We start from the raw sequence: 21,338 nt of genomic DNA on the forward strand, positions 1-21,338 counted from the left end.
TCCACGTCAGAGTGAGGAGCCGCCGGCCCCTCCTCTCTCTATTGGGGAATCCCTCGCAGATTTCCCATTAGAGCAGTCACGAGACGAGACCCTGCGACATGCGTTTGACCAAGTGAGAGTAATCGATGGTCAAACGCTCCAGCCGAACGCCACCCTGTCCTTCCCCTACTTCGCAATTATGAAGGATAGGTTATACCGAGTGACGCAGGACACTCAAACTAAAGAGCGAGTCACGCAGCTTTTAATTCCAAAGAGCCGCCAGGAATTGGTATTCCAGGTGGCTCACTTTAATCCCATGGCTGGACACCTAGGGCAGGATAAGACACTAGCCCGAATAATGGTCCGATTCTATTGGCCGGGGATTCGCGGCGACGTCCGTAGGTGGTGTACGTCATGCCGTGAATGCCAGTTAGTGAATCCAGCGGCCATTCCAAAAGTGCCTTTGCACCCTCTTCTATTAATCGAGACCCCGTTTGAAAGAGTTGGGATGGATCTCGTCGGGCCATTAGATCGGTCAGCACGAGGGTACCACTTTATATTAGTTCTGGTGGACTATGCAACGCGATACCCGGAAGCAGTGCCTCTGTGCAATATCTCAGCACGCAGTATTGCGGAGGCACTCTTCCGCGTTATCTCCCGAGTTGGAATCCCGAAAGAGATTCTGACTGATCAAGGCACCACGTTTATGTCACGGACACTGCGCGAACTGTATGGGTTATTGGGGATTAAGCCGAGCCGCACCAGCGTGTATCACCCACAAACGGATGGTTTAGTGGAATGGTTCAATCGCACCCTCAAGAATATAATTTAAAAATTCGTAAGTGAGGACGCACGTAATTGGGATAAGTGGCTCGAGCCCTTGCTGTTTTCAGTGCGAGAGGTCCCCCAAGCCTCCACGGGGTTCTCCCCGTTCGAATTATTATATGGGCGTAAGCCACGCAGCATTCTAGATGTGCTGCGGGAAAATTGGGAGGAGGGACCTTCACAAAGCAAAAATGAAATTCAATATGTTATGGACCTGCGCGCAAAACTCCACACCCTCACCCACCTAGCCCAGGAGAATTTGTGGCAGGCCCAAGAACGGCAAGCCCACCTGTACAACAAGGGTATGCGCCTTAGAGAGTTCGCACCGGGAGATAAAGTACTTGTACTGTTGCCCACATCGAGCTCCAAATTGTCGCCAAGTGGCAAGGGCCCTTTGAGGTCACATGGCGAGTTGGGGACGTCGACTACGAGGTGAGGCGAACGGATAGGGGTGGGGCGCTACAGATTTACCACCTCAACCTGCTTAAACTCTGGAATGAGGAGGTCCCTGTGGCGTTGGTGTCGGTGGTTCCGGAGAAGGCGGAGCTGGGGCTGGAGGTTCAAAAAGGGGCATTGGCATCAGGTATCCCTCCGGTCCCCTGTGGAGACCACCTCTCCCCGACCCAACTCGCGGAGGTTGCCCAGTTGCAGACCGAGTTTTCGGATGTGTTCTCGCCCCTGCCCGGCGGCACTAACCTCATAGAGCATCACATAGAGATGCCCCCGGAGGTGGTAATGTGTAGCCGCCCTTACAGGCTACCCGAACACAAAAAAAAGGTGGTTCAGGAGGAACTCGAGGCCATGCTCAAAATGGGCATTGTCGAGGAGTCCCACAGTGACTGGAGCAACCCGGTGGTCTTGGTACCCAAGGCTGACAGGTCAGTCCGGTTCTGTGTGGACTATAGAAAAGTCAACGCGGTGTCTAAATTTGACGTGTACCCAATGCCTCGTATTGATGAGTTGCTCGATCGACTTGGCACTGCTCGCTTTTATTCGACGCTGGATTTGACGAAGGGATATTGGCAGATCCCCTTGACTCCACTATCCCGAGAAAAAAACGGCCTTTTCCACACCGTTTGGTTTACACCAATTCGTCACACTTCCGTTTGGGCTGTTTGGGGTGCCCGCTACGTTTCAGCGACTGATGGACAGGGTCCTCTGCTCCCACGCCACCTATGCGGCCACTTATCTCAACGACATTATCGTCTATAGCAATGACTGGCCGAGGCACCTCAAACATCTAAGGGCCATCCTTAGGTTGCTGAGGTGAGTGGGTCTCACAGCCAACCCGAAGAAGTGTGCAATTGGGCGGGTGGAAGTAGGGTATCTGGGCTTCCACTTGGGCAACGGGCAGGTGCGTCCCCAAATTAACAAGACCGCAGCAATTGCAGCCTGCCCAAGGCCCAAGACCAAAAAGGGGGTGAGACAGTTCCTGGGGCTGGCTGGCTATTATCGTAGGTTTATACCTAATTATTCGGACGTCACCAGCCCGCTGACTGATCTCACTAAAAAGGGGGCACCAGATCCGGTCCAGTGGACGGAGCAATGCCAGCAGGCTTTTTCTGAGGTAAAAGCTGCACTGTGGGGGGGGCCACTTTTACACTCCCCTGACTTTTCTCTCCCCTTTATGTTGCAGACCGATGCATCGGACAGAGGGCTGGGGCCGGTTTTGTCCCAGAAGGTGGAGTGGGAGGACCGCCCCATCCTGTACATCAGCAGGAAGCTGTCGGTGCGTGAGGGGCGCTACAGCACTATAGAGAAAGAGTGTCTGGCCATCAAGTGGGCGGTCCTCGCCCTCCGTTACTACCTGCTGGGGCGCCCTTTCACCCTCTGTTCGGACCACGCGCCCCTCCAGTGGCTCCACCGCATGAAAGATGCCAACGCGCGGATCACCCGTTGGTATCTGGCGCTCCAACCCTTCAATTTTAAGGTGGGCCACAGGCCGGGGGCACAGATGGTCGTGGAGGACTTCCTCTCCCGTCGGGGGGAGTCGGCTGCAGGCCGGATGGCCGCCCGGCCTGAGTCGGGCGGTGGGGGTATGTGGCAGCGGGGGCGTGGTCAAGTGCCGGTGTCTGACAGGAGGGCGGAGTCAGGGAAGGTAAGTGGCAGAATCACTACACCTGACTGCAATTAACCTGTTTGTGTGTGTCTTCCCAGTGACCGCGCCCTATTTAGGGAGGGAGAGCGAGAGCAGAGGAGCTCTCCCGAATCAGACACCTGATGTGTGTGTGTGCGTGTCTGGCTATATGTTTCTGAGAGACCACTGAAAAGTGTGTAAAATAAAAACTATTGTGAACCTGATCTCTGTCTTGCTGTCCTCTGTGCTCCACCCACCAACACTGAACCGCTACAGAGAGTTATATTGCAACTGAAAAGTGCAAAATAAAAGAGTTTTTTGAACTTAATTCTGGCCTGCCGTCCTTCTGTGCTCCTCTCACTCATACGAACTGCCACAGTGGTGCTGAAACCCAGGACGGAGCACAGGAAAAGAACAGCCCCATGGAGTCCTCCCCCTTTGCAGACCTGGTCCACGCCCTCGCCACAGCCCAGCAGAGCCAGCACCAGGCGCTAGTCACCCTCCGGAAGGAGCAAGAGCACCGGTTCAAGGCCCTGGTGTTGGCGCAGCAGGAAGATCAACAGGCGTTCCGGCACCTCCTCGCGTCGGCGGGGTCCACCACCTCCACCGCCGCGGGGCCTTCTCCCCTCACCCTAACTAAGATGGGCCCGCATGACGACCCTGAGGCCTTCCTCACGCTCTTCGAGCAGGCAGCAGAGGCCTCGGGCTGGCCGGTGGAACAGCGCGCGGCACGCCTCCTCCCCCTGCTAACGGGTGAGGCGCAGCTGGCCGCACTACAGCTCCCCACCGACCGCCGGCTGGTCTATGCGGACCTTCACCGGGCCGTCCTCCAGCGGGTGGGGTGCACCCCTGAACAGCAGCGACAGCGCTTCCGCGCTGTGTGCCTGGAGGAAGTTGGCCGGGCGTTCATGTTTGGCCAGCAGCTCCGGGATGCCTGCTGGCGGTGGTTGAGGGCCGACAACCATGATGCTGAGGGAATCATTGATCAGGTGGTACTGGAGCAGTTAATCGCCCACCTACCAGAGGGGACCACGGAGTGGGTCTAGTGCCACCACCCAGTGTCGCTGGATCAGGTGGAGGACCATTTGGTGGCTGTTCCGACGGCAGGACAGCGGACATCCTCTTCTTCCCTCTCCTCTCTCTCTCCCCCTCTCCTCCTGTGTCTTGTCCTCGCCCTGTTCCCCCACTGCAGAGGCGGGAGCCGACCCCACCCCAGCCGGCCCGTCGCACCTGCGGTGCCCTCCCATTTTTCGCTTCTGTGTCTGTCTCTTCCACCCCCTCAGGTGAGTGAGCCCCAGAGCGCCGGTGCAGAGAGAAAGCCCGGGCCGGTTTGCTGGAGCTGCGGGGAGCCGGGCCACCTCCAACAGCAGTGCTCGGCAGTGGAAGTGGGCGCGGTGGTCCGGATCCCCGATGCGCCAGGAGCCCCCCTCGATCGGGCCGGAGCGTATTGCATACCGGTGAGTATCCAAGGGGATACATATCAGGCATTGGTGGACTCTGGCTGTAATCAGACCTCAATTCACCAAAGCCTGGTGCAAGACGAGGCACTGGGGGGAGCACAGGGGCTGAAGGAGTTGTGTGTGCATGGGGATGTTCACAGCTACCCTTTAGTGTCAGTCCACATTCTTTTTCGAGGGGAAAAATTTAGATTAAAGGTGGCGATTAATCCTTGCCTCACCCACTCGATAATTTTGGGGACTGATTGGCCGGGATTCAGGGAGTTAATGAGCCATTTAGTGAAGAGTGGGTCCTGCCGTAGTTCAGCAGGGGGAGGTCCCAGTGTCGCATTGGCGGGAGCAGCTGTCACAGAGCCATCTACGTCATCTCCGCATCAGAGTGAGGAGCAGCAGGCTCCTCCTCCCTCTCTCGGGGAATCCCTTGCGGATTTCCCGTTAGAGCAGTCGCGAGACGAGACTCTGCGGCATGTGTTTGACCAAGTGAGAGTAATCAATGGTCAAACGCTCTAGCCAAACGCCACCCCGTCCTTCCCCTATTTTTCTATTATGAAGGATAGATTATACCGAGTAACGCAGGACACTCAGACTAAAGAGCAAGTCACACAGCTTTTGATTTCAAAGAGCCGCCGGGAATTGGTATTCCCGGCGGCTCACTTTAATCCCATGGCTGGACACTTAGGGCAGGATAAAACACTAGCCCGAATAATGGCCCGGTTCTATTGGCCAGGGATTCGTGGCGATGTCCGTAAGTGGTGTACGGTGTGCCACGAATGCCAGTTTGTAAATCCAGCGGCCATTCCAAAAGCGCCTTTGCGCCCTCTCCCATTAATCGAGACCCCGTTCGAAAGAATTGGGATGGATCTCGTCGGGTGATTAGATCGGTCAACACGAGGGTACCGCTTTATTTTAGTTCTGGTGGACTATGCCACGTTATACCCGGAAGCAGTGCCTCTTCGCAATATCTCAGCACACAGTATTGCGGAAGCGCTCTTCCGCGTCATCTCCCGAGTTGGAATCCCGAAAGAGATTCTGACTGACCAAGGCACCTCGTTTATGTCACGTACACTGAACGAACTGTATGGGTTATTAGGAATTAAGCCGATCTGCACCAGCATTTATCACCCACAAATGGACGGTTTAGTTGAGCGGTTCAATCGCACCCTCAAAAATATAATTAAAAAATTCGTAAGCGAGGACGCATGTAATTGGGATAAATGGCTCGAACCCTTGTTATTTGCAGTGCGAGAGGTCGCACAAGCCTCCACGGGGTTCTCCACATTCGAATTGTTATATGGGCGCAGAGACTCAGATTGTTGGCGCGCCCGCGTCTAAGACGCACTATTTCGAATAATGAACACATTGTCGAGAGGGGCAGGGGCTAATATGGACGCGAGCATTTTATACCCTATTTGGAACGTTTCGTGGCATATTACAGACCCTCCAGGATTTCGCAATGTTGCGATATGCAACTTCAACGCAAATTCAACCAATCCCCGCGAATTCAGGGCAGTGTTGCAATTATATCCAATCACCGCAACTTTCCCGCAAATTTGACCAATCGTTGGCGTCGTCTTGAGGTGACATCGACAAACTACCTTCTGCCTTACTTCCAGTGTTGCCAGATTGGGCGGTTTCCCGCCGAGTTGGGGAGTTTCAAGTGCATTTTGGCGGGTTTTGAACATATTTTGGGCTGGAAAACGTCAGCAGTATCTGGCAACACTGCTTACTTCCGTGTATACGTTCAAGAGAAGCAGCATGTGCGAGTCAGTGTTTATGTAGGCTTAAATTCTGTTACTTAAAGTGTGTTATGTTTACAGTGAAGGACTCTGTGCACTTTACATTATTTTTTTTTTACTTAATACAAGAAATTAATGGATGCCAACATTTTTGCCAAAATGGTATTTTATTTTCCATTATTTAGGCAGCTTCAGCATCATACTGTGAGATTCTGTTCAAATTGTTTTTTTCTTCTATGAAGCCTGAGCCATTTATTTTATTAGTTTATGATTATTGTGTGGCGGCACGGTGGTGTAGTGGTTAGCGCTGTCGCCTCACAGCAAGAAGGTCCTGGGTTCGAGCCCCGGGGCCGGCGAGGGCCTTTCTGTGCAGAGTTTGCATGTTCTCCCCGTGTCCGCGTGGGTTTCCTCCGGGTGCTCCGGTTTCCCCCACAGTCCAAAGACATGCAGGTTAGGTTAACTGGTGACTCTAAAATTGACCGTAGGTGTGAATGTGAGTGTGAATGGTTGTCTGTGTCTATGTGTCAGCCCTGTGATGACCTGGCGACTTGTCCAGGGTGTAACCCGCCTTTCGCCTGTAGTCAGCTGGGATAGGCTCCAGCTTGCCTGCGACCCTGTAGAAGGATAAAGCGGCTAGAGATAATGTGATGTGATGTGATTATTGTTTAATTTAGTCTTCAGGAGAGACTGCCTGCACACAGTAGTAGTATTAATAGTTTTTTTTCTTACATGAAAGCTGAGGCATTTATATTATATTTTAAGGTAACTTCATGTTGTGCTGTGAGGTTCTATGCACTTTAACTTTTGAACCAACAGGTGCATTTGGATAAGTAAAGCCTATTTTTCTGCATTTTTGTAGTCCTGATAATCTTTTATATTGGTAAAGTTGTTTATAGGACCATTTCTCAGTGTCTTTGTTTTTTTTTTTAATCAATAGTTTTTCAGTAATAACTTAATATTTAACATATCACTCAATTTTAATCACAGAAAGAGAAAATCGCAACAATTTCTCGCAACTTTCACTTCCTCCCGCAATGTAATCGCAACAAAAACCTAAAAAACACCACAACTTTCATCACAATTTTTTGGAAAACCCCGCAACATCAGACATTTTAGCCCACAACAATCACAAAAAAGGCCCCCGGAATCCTGGGGGGACTGGTATTACTTGACTTCATGGTCTCAATATCGAAAAATCTTGCACAAATATGCAACTTCCAACATAATTGTCTGGATATTCAACAGATTTCAGCATCGGATGAATTTGTTTTGACCGCCGCCATATTGAATATACGTCGGACCCGTTCGTGTATTTACGCCGCCCCGTTTGTAGCGTCCCAAGCGAGTAAAACCTGATCCAAGTTTTTCGCTAGGTGGTGTCTTACGGTCTATGTACGAATATTCGAAAGAGACAAGAAAACATGGATAAGAAAAAAAGAAAAATACATCTATTTTGTCATTCTTCGGCAGAGAGTACATTCACCTGAAAAAACTGATACCCCTGATACCCAAGGTAATTAGTCATACTAGATTTACAACAACAACTACTGCAACATCAACTACTACAACAGCAACCACCACTACTACCACTACTACCACTACCGACTACTACTACTACCACCACTGCCACTACCACTGGTGACTACTACTACTACTACTATTATAGACCTACACCAAACTGAAAACAAGTTAATAATATAAATTATAATTTACAAGGAGGAGATAATATAGATGTGATATATAGTGGCCTGTGATTGAATTCCAAAATATTGCCACTGATTAAACAATATATCAATATATTTGGTTGAAGCATTGATTTTTGTCCCAACAGCCAGCCGCTGTGTCCGGGGATCAGGTCGTCGAGGCCCCTGCCTTCGACTGCCACCCAATCCACACTGCACCAATCCCCTACTGCTACCTCTGTGGGTGGTGAACCCACAGGAGGTCAGGCCCACGTCACCTCTTCGGGCTGAGTCCGGCCGGGCCCCATGGGCAAAGGCCCGGCCACCAAGCGCTCGCATACGAGCCCCAACCCCGGGCCTGGCTCCAGGGTGGGGCCCCGGCTGCGTCATACCGGGCGACGTCACGGTCCTTGATTTTTTCTCCATAGGGGTTTTGGTGAACTGCTCTTGGTCTGGCCTGTCACCTAGGACCTGTCTGCCTTGGGAAACCCTGACAGGGGCATAATGTCCCCGACAACATAGCTCCTAGGATCATTCAAGCACACAAACCCCTCCACCACAATAAGGTGGCAGTTCTAGGAGGGGAGGTGTTCCAGGCATGTCCCCCCGGGAGGAGGCCCCGGGGAAGACCCAGGACACGCTGGAGGGACTATGTCTCTCGGATGGCCTGGGAACGCCTCGGTGTTCTTCCTGAGGAGCTGGCTGAGGTGTCTGGGGAGAGGGAAGTTTGGGCTTCCATGCTTAGACTGCTGCCTCCGTGACCTGGTCCCGGATAAGCGGAAGAAGACGAGAAACGAGAAACATTGATTTTTGTCATCTACATTGCTTCATATGGCTTCTAATACCAAAATAAAAACAGAATTGAGAAGAAAAAAACAGCCCCTGGGCTGCCCCAGCTGTTCATTGGGCTCGCTTCGCTCACTAGGTTCGCTTTAACTGAAGGATAATCACTGGGCCCCCCATTGTAGAAATGGGCCCCTGTTTTTTCCCAGGAGGGGCCCTGTGGGCCCCTTGACCTGCAAAACAATCTGAGTCTCTGATGGGCATAAGCCACACGGCATTCTAGATGTGCTGCGAGAAAACTGGGAGGAGGGACCTTCACCAAGTAAAAATGAAATTCAATACGTTATTGACCTGCGCGCAAAACTCCACACACTCACCCACCTAACCCAGGAGAATTTGCGGCAGGCCCAAGAACGGCAAACCCGCCTGTACGACAGGGGTACACGCCTTAGGGAGTTTGCACCGGGAGATAAAGTACTCATACTGTTGCCCACATCGAGCTCCAAACTGACTGCCAAGTGGCAAGGACCCTTTGAGGTCACATGGCGAGTCGGGGACGTCGACTATGAGGTGAGGCGAACGGACAGGGGTGGGGCGCTACAGATTTACCACCTCAATCTGCTCAAACTCTGGAATGAGGAGGTCTCCGTGGCGTTGGTGTCGGTGGTTCCGGAGAAGGCAGAGCTGGGGCCGGAGGTTCAAAAGGGAGCATTGGCATCGCATACCTCTCTGGTCCCCTGTGGAGACCACCTCTCCCCGACCCAACTCGCAGAGGTTGCCCAGTTGCAGACCGAGTTTTCGGACGTGTTCTCGCCCCTGCCTGGCCGCACCGACCTCATAGAGCACCACATTGAGACACCCCTGGGGGTGGTAGTGCGCAGCCGTGCTTACAGGCTACCCGAACACAAGAAAAAAGTGGTTTGGGAAGAACTCGAGGCCATGCTCGAAATGGGCATCGTCAAGGAGTCCCACAGTGACTGGAACAGCCCGGTGGTCTTGGTACCGAAGGCCGACAGGTCGGTCCAGTTCTGTGTAGACTATAGAAAAGTCAGTGCGGTGTCTAAATTCGGCGCGTACCCAATGCCTCGTATTGATGAGTTGCTCGATCAACTAAGCACTGGGGTGAGACAGTTCCTGGGGCTGGTTGGCTACTATCGTAGGTTTATACCTAATTATTCGGACATCACCAGCCCACTGACTGATCTCACTAAAAAGGGGGCACCAGATCTGGTCCAGTGGACAGAGCAATGCCAGCAGGCTTTCTCTGAGGTGAAGGCTGCACTGTGTGGGGGGCCACTGTTACACTCCCCTGACTTTTCTCTCCCCTTTATGTTACAGACAGATGCGTCAGACAGGGGGCTGGGGGCTGTTTTGTCCCAGGAGGTGGAGGGGGAGGACCATCCAGTGCTGTACATCTGCAGGAAGCTGTCGGTACGTGAGGGGCGCTACAGCACCATCAAAAAAGAGTGCCTCGTGATCAAGTGGGAGGTCCTTGCCCTCCGCTACTACCTGCTGGGACGCCCTTTCACCCTCTGTTAGGACCACGCGCCCCTCCAGTGGCTCCACCGCATGAAGGATGCCAACGCGCAGATCACCCGTTGGTATCTGGCACTCCAACCCTTTAACTTCAAGGTGATCCACAGGCCGGGGGCGCAGATCTTCGTGGCGGACTTCCTCTCCTGTCAAGGGGGAAGTCGGCTACAGGCCGGACAGCTGCCCGGCCTGAGTCGGGCGGTGGGGGTATGTGGCAGCGGGGGCGTGGTCAAGCGTCGGTCTGTGACCGGAGGGTGGAGTCAGGGAAGGTAAGTGGCAGAATCACTGCACCTGAGGTCTATTAACGTGTGTTTGTGTGTCTTCCCCAGTGACCACGCCCTATTTAAAGAGAGAGCGAGAGCAGAGGGAGAGCTCTCTTCCCAACCAGACGACTTGTGTGTGTGTGCGCGTGTGTGTGTGTGGCTGGGAGAGTTATATTGCGACTGAAAAGTGCAAAATAAAAGAGTTTTTTGAACTTAATTCTGGCCTGCCGTCCTTCTGTGCTCCTCCCACTCATACGAACTGCCACACTAATCTACTAACCTGAATCCCATTGAAAATTTCTTGCCAGTTGATCAGAGAGACCACCGTAACCTTGGGGAACTGAAGATGATTTGCCGAGAAGAATGGGCCAAAACTGAACCACAGTGACGCAAAAGGAGATTTCCTTCTTACCGTAAACATCTCGAAGCTGTAATTGGCAATTACAGCTTTGCAAAAAAGTAGAAATGTTGGTTAATTTTGGTGTGAGAATACTTTTTCCCCTATCAATTTCATGCAAGTACAGAGTCATCAGAAGTGGATATATGCACTGGAAGTATATTAAATCACACAATCAGTAGTGGCTGAATACACATTTCCCCTCACTGTGTTTTATAAGGGTAGACGTATGATGGATGACACATTCAATTTCTGAATTTTTACCTAAAATGCATTTTTATGAAATAAAGTTTTATCAGCCAGTTTTTGTTATCTTCTCCACTCGTATTTTGCATCCTTTGAATTATATGATTTGAATCTTGCTGCTGATATGTTTGCACTTACAGGCAACCTGGACTTGAGTGCTCCTCTGCATCAGAGCCCCGACCCGGTTCCTCACAATGCATCTGTAAAAGCCAGCATGGGTGCGATGTAGTGACGGGATGAGGTACCTAGCACAAAGGACATTCTTGTCATTCTCATCATGAAATAACGCGCACACACACACACACACACACACACACACACACACACACACACACACACACACACACACACACAAAGCTGCTATAAATCCACCACAAAGGAAATGATACCAAATGGCTAGTCAGTCCTTGGTTATAAATAACTAGCTTCGTGCTTGAGTGAAGATTATCAGGTGTTGCAGTCAGGATCGCTCCAGATTTAACCCACATAAATAAGCACACTTACCCATAATGGAAAAACGTTCTCAGGCACTACTTGATGCTATCATGACACCATACAGTTTGAGAGGTCGTTATGTGCAAAAGCAGATGAGAACAAAGAACATAAATTGTGTGTGTGAGTGTGTTGATCAGTGGGAGTTAGAAATTATGTACAAGACTTGTTTCAGTGAGCCATCTGGGAGCTGTGTGAGGTGTGTGAGTTTCTCTAAATCACCCCAGAGAGCCAGTCTGAATGCTGCCAGTTATGGAGTTCTAGCATTTGATGTGTACACATGGCCAGTGCCACTTTTGTTCTGTGAATCTTAATTCACTTAGCTGCTCACAATGAGCTCCTTATCTGCTGCTTCAGCTCTCTCTGTGGTGCCATTCACAGATTCCTGATACTGTAGTCAAGTGGATTCAGGTTCTCTCTGTAATCAGAAGTGCAGATGAAAAAGAGGCCGAAGCATGATCGACAGTCCCAAATGCATGCACACGCGCGTGCACACACACACACACAGGTCTATGGTTGACTGACTGTAGACAAGGATGCAGGTGAGGAGCCACTTGGGATCTCACACTGAGACTCCTTGGAATCTTGAAAGGACCTTTTAAAGATAGGGTTATGCTCAGGGCTGGGATAGAGCTCAACCTTTCCACTGGTGGGATTAAAAATGCTTTTCTACAATACATAACTCTAATCCAACTTTAACCACAGGTGGTAAAAGAATAAACTTATACTGTGTTTAGATAATGCAATTACTTCATTAATTATTTTTTTTTTTCATAGGGTGGTACGATGTGCCTCACAGTTTGCACTGTCGCCTCACAGCAAGCAGGTTCTGGGTTCAAACCTGCTGGTCGACTGTGTGGAGTTTACACGTACTCTTTGTAACTACGTGGGTTTCCTCCATGTACTCCGGTTTCCTCCCACAGTCCAAAGACACGCGGATTAGGTCAACTGGCTACTCTAAATTTCCCATAGGTGAGAATGTGAGTTTGAATGGCTGTTTGTTTCTCTGTGTTAGACCCCATGATAGACTAGTGACCTGTCCAGGGTATACCTTGCCTCTTGGCCAATGTCAGCTGGGATTGGCTCCAGCTCACTTAAAACACGCAATGGATAAACAGTATAGAAAATGAATGAATGAATTATTTTTTTTCACAAGTGTTTACCAAATGTATAATGGATCTGAACGTATTATTACAGTTTACTATTTATCTTCCATCAACAAGAGCTAAACTGCACTGAATACGAAGCCCGGGCCCGCCCATCCTAAGCGTGACGCAACACGAGGGCCTGTTCCGAGCTTAGTCTGGCCAGGCAGGCTATCTACAGCATTTCCAAGCTCCCGAAAAATCAGGAACCAATCAACTTTGAGCATCTCCAACGGCCCTGGGTAGAGGCGTGTTCAAGGCAGTGACATAGTAGAACTGCGACCGGAAGCCATAGATTGTTTACAGACTCTATGCCGGAAGCGCTTCATTCACATCACGAACATGGAGCAGCGGCAAGCCTTTAACACAGCGGTAGATGCTGTATTGAAAGCATTCAACGGGAAGTTCTCATTGAAAACGGAGCAAAAAGCAGCCCTGGAGGTATTTATCTTCTTCCTGTTACTCAAGCAGTTTCCGTCGCGTCACATACGTCAGAGGAAAGAGTGATGTGATTGGTTTAAGCTTCGTCACAGTCTTTTCTGGCTTCGATCAGTAGCAAACTGAGGCATTTCAGGGAGGCGGGTCAACCACGGGCTCTGGGAAACGGTTTGGCTTAATAGCTTGGCCAGACCAAATGTTCGGACAGCTTTGAAGTCGCATTAGCCAGACTACTGAATACGCCTCCTTAGCCCTAAAAAGAGGAAACGATGACTCTTACTTGGAATCATCATGCAGGTTTTCTCTGCTATTTAGACCCACTTGACAAAGCTCATTGGTACTATTCTAAAGGCGGAACTGATTTAGAAAGGACTATGGTCAGCACAAACTGTATGTTACTCAATAAAGCAAAGAAAGAAGGTAATGCATCTATCAAGTGGAAAAAAATAAGCAATTCACTTTGCCTTTACAATAATAAATATTACATGGTTCTTGTGGCCGTGCAGCATAATGCATTTCACTGACAATGCTTTGATGGATATAATTCTCTATTCTTGACACAAGCTGGACGCTGAAGTTATAAAGAATGCATAGAGCAAAAAACAAATGGGGGAAGGGGTTGGGCCAAATCTTTTCTGTTTGTTCCCTATGACCAAGCAGGAAATGACATGCACTAATGTGTGCATGGAATGAATCGATATAAAAGAGTCATTTCGTGCCTGCATGGGGAATGAGGTGCCATATCTCAAGAGGCTTATGATCCTCCGCCATTTCTGAATAAATGCATAGGAATGAGCAGGGATCTGAATAAATATCTGCAAATGAGAAATTTGTTAAAAGGTAAACTGAGATTAATGTGTCTATTTGTTTCAGTAATTATGTGGCAGGAATGACAAATGGAGAGCTCACCTGTACTCCAATGAGAAGCGTGTCAGCTCCGTGCCATTGTACAGCCATTTGAACTCCAGTGGCCAGCTGCCCTCTGCCATGCAGGTCAAAACCAAACGGTTTCCCTCGAGGTGCACCTGGGTTGCCACGGGCTCCATTTTGAAGTAGGGTGGAACATCATCTGCATGAAGAAAAACACATTAGTCTTTATAATTTGACAGACAAATCAAATAATCAAGAGTAATGAGACACATATATTCAGGAATATTATAAATAGTAGTAAAAATAAAGTAAATTTAATCGTAAACAGCAGTCCTCGGAGTAATTTTAAGTGACCATGCAAGCTGCAACAACAGATATGCAGCTAATAATATATGATCAGTTGAGCATCCACAATAAGTTGTATAGTGAGTTAGCAACAATGCAGTAAATAGAATACCCCCAAGTGCAAAAAATGCAAAAAATGTCTGATGAGCTTATACAAGGAAAATGCTCTAATGCACAATAATGTCCTGGAACAGTGATGAGCTGTTGTACAGGGTGATTGCTGTGGGTAAAAAAGACCTCCTATACTGTTCCTTGATGAATGAGACTGTTGCTGAAGGTGCTCCGCTGTTTGATCAATAAATCATGGAGGAGATGTGTTACAATGTCCCAGAGGGACACTAGTTTGTTTAGTGTCCTCCTTTCCAAAACCATATCAAAACTGTCCAGGCAGCAAGTGTGAACCAGCTCAACACCCTATCCCATTATGTCTATTATTCTAGTTGTGGTCCTCTTCCGCCTGATCAGCACCATCTTCTTGGTCTTGGCCGCATTAAGAAGTAGATAGTTCAAATGTGTACTGATTTCTATTTGCATTATTTTTTTTGGTAAACACTTTTATCCAAAGAGACTTAGGCTAGGCTGACACTTGCACGATTCCGTGGCACGGATTGGCACGACTCGAGTCGTGCCAGTGCGCAAACTAGTCGTAAACTGGCGTGAAGTGTGCGTAAACCCGTCGTGACTGCGTGCCATGTCGGGACGAGAATTTTGAAATGTTCAAAATTTTGGTCACGACAAAATTTCGCGACCGGGTCGTGAACTATGCGCAAACTGTTCATGATCTCGTTGTGAACTCGTCGGGACGATGCGGGAGGATGCGTGCCAGTGCGTGGAAGTGCGCGCCATGCCACGACTGTCACGAACTGCCACGAATAGTTCACAAACAGCTCACGTCGAGTTCACGAGTAGTTCACGACATGTTCACGAATTGGTGCGCGTCGCAGTGTGGCCGTGCCTTCCCACTGACACGGTCACGCATTGATGGCACAAGCAGTTCACGACTAGTTTATGCACTTCACGAACAGTTTGCGCATGGCACGAGCAGTTCACGACGAGTTCACAAGCAGTTCACGACTACTGCGCGACAGTGGCGCTCGCGTCGGTGCGGGGGTATATATAGGGCTTCCCGGACACTTCTCGCCATTCGCAATTTTTTTTTCTTGCTTTTTTCTTTAATGTCTTTTATTTTCTATTCCTTCATGACTTTTTTTTTGGGGGGGAGTTTCGTTTCTTTTATTTCAAAAATGGAACAACTGTGGATGCAGCTCATGAAGCTACTACCATTCTTTCTTGCCAAGGGACAGCACCAGCAGGGGACATGTAGTAATGTGACAGGTAGTCTCGCTGATCCTTTGCATCCTTCTGGGTATGATGGACGGTTAGAGGCAGCAGCCCCTGCAGGTGTCGGTCAGTCCTCCATCCACCAGGGATCAGATCATGTGTGTCCGGATCTTCGCGGTCCACTTCTGAAATTGCATGTGGGTATCTGATGAGGATGAGGTTGTGCATGACACAGGCGTGCCCAAGTCGGCACGACACCGTCCGAATTGCGCAAACTCGTCGTGCCAATGCGGGAAGTGCGTAAACTATGTGCAAACTATGCGTGAACTCGTCGTGCCAGTTCGTGAATGTGGACGGGCACGCATTCGTGAACTCGTCGTGAACTATGCGTGAACTAGTCGTGAACAGTGCGGTAGCCTCCCAGTTCGTGCCCCAAAATGGCACGACTTGCCACGACAAAATCGTGGCCAAAAGTCGTGCAAGTGTCAGCCTAGGGTTACAGTTGATTGCAAAAGTTTTCATCCCCAAAAAGAAAAAAAAATAAGAAGGCAAATGCTGTATCTAACACTACGTTCACACTGCAAGGCTTAATGCTCAATTCCGATTTTTTTGTGAAATCCGATTTTTTGTGAGGTCGTTCACATTAACAAATATATGCGACTTGTATGTGATCCTCAGTATGAACGAAAAGCGACCTAAAAGTGTTCCGCATGTGCATTGCAGGATACGACGACGTCACACGCAGTGAGCATGGCCAGTGTTTACGGAAGTAACCTAAAGTTTCCTGTGTATGACAGTAGCCAGCATGGAGTACCTGGCGATGATGCAGTTGTTGTTGCGATGGAGCCAGAACATGCACAATAGCCTGATGTTAAGGAGGAGGTTGAGAAGGAAGAGGGCAAGGGTTTTGGCTCAGGCGTTCTGCGGGGTAGTGACTGCAACCTCCGTTCAAAGGAACGTGTGGGTGTGGAGTCGCAGCCAGGAATGGTGGGATGTAGATGTGCTTCGCTCCTTCACCGACACCGAGTTCATTAACAACTTAACAATAGTGACGTTTGTGGCTTGTTGATGACGTGTAAGTCGGATGAATGCGACCTGGCGGTTCAGACTGAAGTCGCATATGAAAAGATCGGATAGGAATCGGAATTAGGACCACATATCCAAACCGCCTGGGTCGGATTTGAAAAAATCGGATCTGTGTCGTTCATATTGTCAATAAAAGATCGGATACAGGTCACATATGGGCGAAAAAATCGGATTTGAGTCACTTCAGCCTGCAGTGTGAACGTAGTGTAAGTCTCTTCCTCACTCATTCACTATTTATAGATTGATCTATATAAAGCAGTACATAGGGCAGAAGTAAAAGAGATATGGGACTGAATTTTGACAACACTAATTAGTGATTGTACATCGTGACATGCCGTTAGATAAACAACGCAAATGTTATAAATAAACCACTATTAAATACACCACTACCAAACACCTGTTGGCTATCATCATCATCTTCTCCCTTGTCCAGCACTGTTGCCAGGTCAGGGTCTATGTGGACTCGACTGATCCACACATCATATTAACTGGAGCATAGTTTTATGCTGAATGCCCTTCCTGCCACAACCCTGCCATTTCTAGGCTTGGGAACCAACCATTCACACCTATGGACAATTTAGAGCCACCAGTTAACCTAACTGTATGTCTTTGGACTGAGGTGGAAGCTGGAGCACCCAGAGGAAACCCACACAGACATGAGGAAAACATGCAAACTCCACACAGAAAGGCCCCCGGCAGCCCCTGGGCTCAAATCCAGAACCTTCTTGCTGTGAGGCGACAGTGCTAACCACACCACCACCGTGCCACCTCACCTGTTGCCACCTATAATTAAACAACATTTTCTGCTTACTTTTACAAATTATGGTTTTGTTGAAAATAAGAAATAATTTGCTTCATAACTACCCTCTATCTCTTCCATACCCTCTGAACAGCTTTTCAATGGTCTCAGTTGTAATATCTGTCCTTGAAGTCCCTCCCCCCACCTGCCCACACATTTTTCCAACAGTATTGGTCCTAACTCTATCAAATTGCTTGGCCCATACTTGCCCATTCTTTTGTGGCATATCTTTTATACCTCTGGCAGATCATACATTGCCTCCTTTAAATCTGGGCTAGATCAGGTCATGGCAAAATTATTATATTAATTTTGACTAATGTTTTGAATCATTCTTGTATTGCAATTTACAAACCACATTTAATTTTTGAATTCTTATTTTAATCTGTAGATAAATTGTGTAACAGAGGTGCATCTTTTCTCATTTCTATTCAAATACCATCGGGGATGCAAACTGCACAACTGAGGCAAGATACAATCCAAACAACCGAAGCTTGCTCAAGGCACCAACAGTGGCTCTCTGGCAGTCAGTGGCGTGCACAGATAGACACGAGGTGGTGCTCAAGCACCTGCCCCTCTGCCCTCTGTCCAAAAAAGTGCCCTTTTGAATTTTTTTTTTTTTTTACAGTTTACTGAGGCCAATGTCGACATGATCTTTTAGAAAAGCCGCGGCATTAAAAGCGTGTGTGAAAATAATGTCCCGATGTGTGCCCCCTCCGTACACACACCGGACCTCTGTCTCTCTTGCTCTGTCACGTGAACAAGCGTGCAGTGCATTCAATGTGAGGTTGCAGCAGCATAGCGTCCTGGAAGCCACGGCCTTGTCGTAGCGCAGACGACACATCGGGCAGTCAGTCAGCTCTTCCCCTGCCCCACCAGCCAGGTAACACATGAATCGAGTGAAAATGTATTGTTTGCCCTCTAAGCCCAAGCTGTAATTATTTTGTCGTGAAGTTGCCTGTCGCATACGGAAACAACTGCACATGGCAGCCTTTGCCAGCTTATTTGCTCCCTTTCCATATGGAGAAACAAACTGAACAACATTTTAAATGTAGCCTAAACCATTGAGGCAACCCCACTCTCCATCAATTCCGACCTGTTTTTATAACATGATTAAGAATATCACGTTATGCTAGTATGCACGCCGTTATGCAAATAAAGGAGAGCTCCGTTGAGCCCATTGAGTGTGTATATTTCGTTACAAATTTTAAGATGATCTCACGGAAATCTGTGAATAAACAGTCTTGAGACTCAAGTCAGTGACGGGAAGATCAGACTTTCAGACTTTATCAGACTTTTTAAAGATGGAACTACAGAAAAATACCCAAAACTTTGATATGATTATGAACACAAGAGGAGGGTTAAATCTCAGACTTTTATAATAAGGTGTTCCACATGCGCAAAAAAGTGCCCTTTTTTCCTCCCCAGAGCACTTGCCCCCCAAAATGTCTGTGCACGCCACTGCTGGCAGTCATGTGATTTGAACTTACAACTAGTTCAGAACCTTAACTGCTCAGCCACCAGTGATTTATTTTCTGAAATGCTTGGTTACTCAGGTCCAGTACACAGATGAAAGCCAATACTAGACAACAAAACAGCCACTGAGTGAAGTATCACTACTGCCAGTGCAATTAGGCTTAAAAAGTGTTTGGGAATGCAGCCTGTACTGTAGCTTGAACAGAAGTACTGCTCAGCCAGTGTGTGAACATATGCTGTATACCAGACAGAAGATGGAGTATGACTCCCAGCACTGCACTGGCATAACTGAGCGAAGATGTTCAAGAGTGCTCCAAGATGGAGCAGCTCGCCTGGTGAAGGTGACAGGATAAGCTATGATCTCCTTGTGCCTCCATTCATCTTTAGGCTTTCTAATACAGGTAGATTATCTAGACTCGGGGGCACACTTTACAGACAGAAGCCTCGAACCCAGGAGACAAAGTGCTTTCATTACCCATGCTTGATTAGCACATGACCTAACGTATCGACCACACTGACTTGCTCTACACAGATGATGTGAGAGTTGATAGTCACAGTGTTTGGTGAAATCAAATTAAAGCTCGTATTTTTTGTGGCACAAAGATGGCACGCCCTGCGGCATGGCTGAATTCTGCAACGAGTGATTGGTGGAGCTGCTACATCTGGAATCAGAAAGTGCTGATATTTTCTGCCCTGTGGGAGCTGGGGAGGGATATACAGCCTGCAGTTCAGTGGAGAAGACAATGAGCTGATAGGGAAGAAGGTAGACTGTGCAATAAAAGTACTATAATACACATGCTTACACACACACACAAAGATGAAAGTGCTTCAGGGCATATCTGTGGAGTTCAGACATACAAGTGTGACATGACAACATGAATACATTGAAAGAAATTTTACTACTTACTCTCATGCATGCACACATACATACTGCACATGGACATAAAATATATATATTTCCTTTTCAATGATACAGAAAATATAGGAATTGAGAGCAACAACAACCACACACACACACACACCAGCACGCTCAATTAGGAGAGGATGATCCTCTTCATCCTCCATATTTGATAACGGCAGACCATCAGCAACCTAATCAAACGATTTTATGTCCCCTGCCATTCCTCAAATCATTACCACTGGGTAACAACCTTCATAAACGACAACCTGCCCCCTGCCCCCCACCTCCCCAAAGCACAATTCCCTCCAGCCTTCAACAATCGCCTAATTTCGTCCTCTGGGTAAATGTTCCTCTGCCAGCATGCAGGTCCATCCACTTAGCCACGCAGCTTTATAAATACAGCACCATTAGGGACCTCCACATGCAAAAATCAAACCCTAGCACTGACTGCCTAAAAGCAACAGATGACAAAATAGCAACTGCGTGCCAACACCAATGGAGGCTCCATGGTGCATATTCCCGTCGATACAAAAAGGCATGTGCGCCCCTGTGCCGCTCGCTCTTCTATAACAATGCACCTGCATTTGAAAAGAGATGAGCAGCCCCATCGAAAAGGGTTGAGGCTCGCAGTAATTGCTCCCTCAGTGCAAAGTGAGGGTTGGTCCGTGGGTGGAATAGTAGAGAGAAAACAGGTAAAAGTTTCACTGCTAGAGCTGGTTGATAATGCCTGTTTTCCTACAGAGGTGGAGGAACTCATTTTCTTGAAATATTCATTTTCACTGCTACAATTTGGAACAATTTAACTACTTGAAACTTTTGAGGTAAAGTTGGAGTAATTAGTTTAACCTTCTCCGCTGCATCATGCCAGAAATGATAAGCAGTGTTACAGAGCAACAGACAAATGCTATTTATACACAGGGTTGTACAAACCTACTCTGAGTTTATTCCACAATGAATGAATGAATGAATTTATTTATTTCGAACATGTATAAAAATGTATGTAACTATTTGTACATACAAAAGAAAGAAAATGAAAAAAGTGACAAAAAAAGAATAAATAAAATAACATGAGCTAAGACATTACAATACACCGCACATTGTTCGAAAAAGGAGTGGGAAGAAGTACAATACTTTTTTTTAATTTCCCACCCCTGTTTAACTACCCCGAAATCCAAACTACATTAATACACCTATAAAAATATATACCATATATACACTTCATGATTATCCATATAAATATATGGTATAATATAAATAATATTATTTATAAATTATATAAATAAATGATATAAATTATACATTATATAAATAAATGAGGGCGGCACGGTGGTGTAGTGGTTAGCGCTGTCGCCTCACAGCAAGAAGGTCCTGGGTTCGAGCCCTGGGGCCGGCGAGGGCCTTTCTGTGCGGAGTTTGCATGTTCTCCCCGTGTCCGCGTGGGTTTCCTCCGGGTGCTCCGGTTTCCCCCACAGTCCAAAGACATGCAGGTTAGGTTAACTGGTGACTCTAAATTGACCGTAGGTGTGAATG

The 21,338-nt window shown here is 48.1% G+C and overlaps 1 protein-coding gene across 5 annotated transcripts in view; it reads right to left on the minus strand.

Moving 5' to 3' along the window:
• sdk2a (sidekick cell adhesion molecule 2a) overlaps positions 1–21,338 on the minus strand; it is a 351,347-nt gene that overhangs the window by 151,798 nt on the left and 178,211 nt on the right. For 4 of the 5 annotated variants that reach the window (XM_060901705.1, XM_060901704.1, XM_060901703.1 and 1 more), the window contains exons 2-3: positions 13,963–14,122; positions 11,117–11,223 (exon numbers count right to left, since the gene is read on the minus strand). In XM_060901705.1, coding sequence (XP_060757688.1) covers positions 11,117–11,223; positions 13,963–14,099 — 244 coding nt within the window. In that variant the 5' untranslated portion in view covers positions 14,100–14,122. Of the gene's footprint in view, positions 1–11,116; positions 11,224–13,962; positions 14,123–21,338 lie in introns of those variants that run through there. The other variant, XM_060901706.1, reaches the window with a different exon arrangement.

This window comes from Neoarius graeffei, chromosome 20 (genome assembly GCF_027579695.1).
Source record: "Neoarius graeffei isolate fNeoGra1 chromosome 20, fNeoGra1.pri, whole genome shotgun sequence".
Classification (NCBI taxonomy): domain Eukaryota; kingdom Metazoa; phylum Chordata; class Actinopteri; order Siluriformes; family Ariidae; genus Neoarius; species Neoarius graeffei.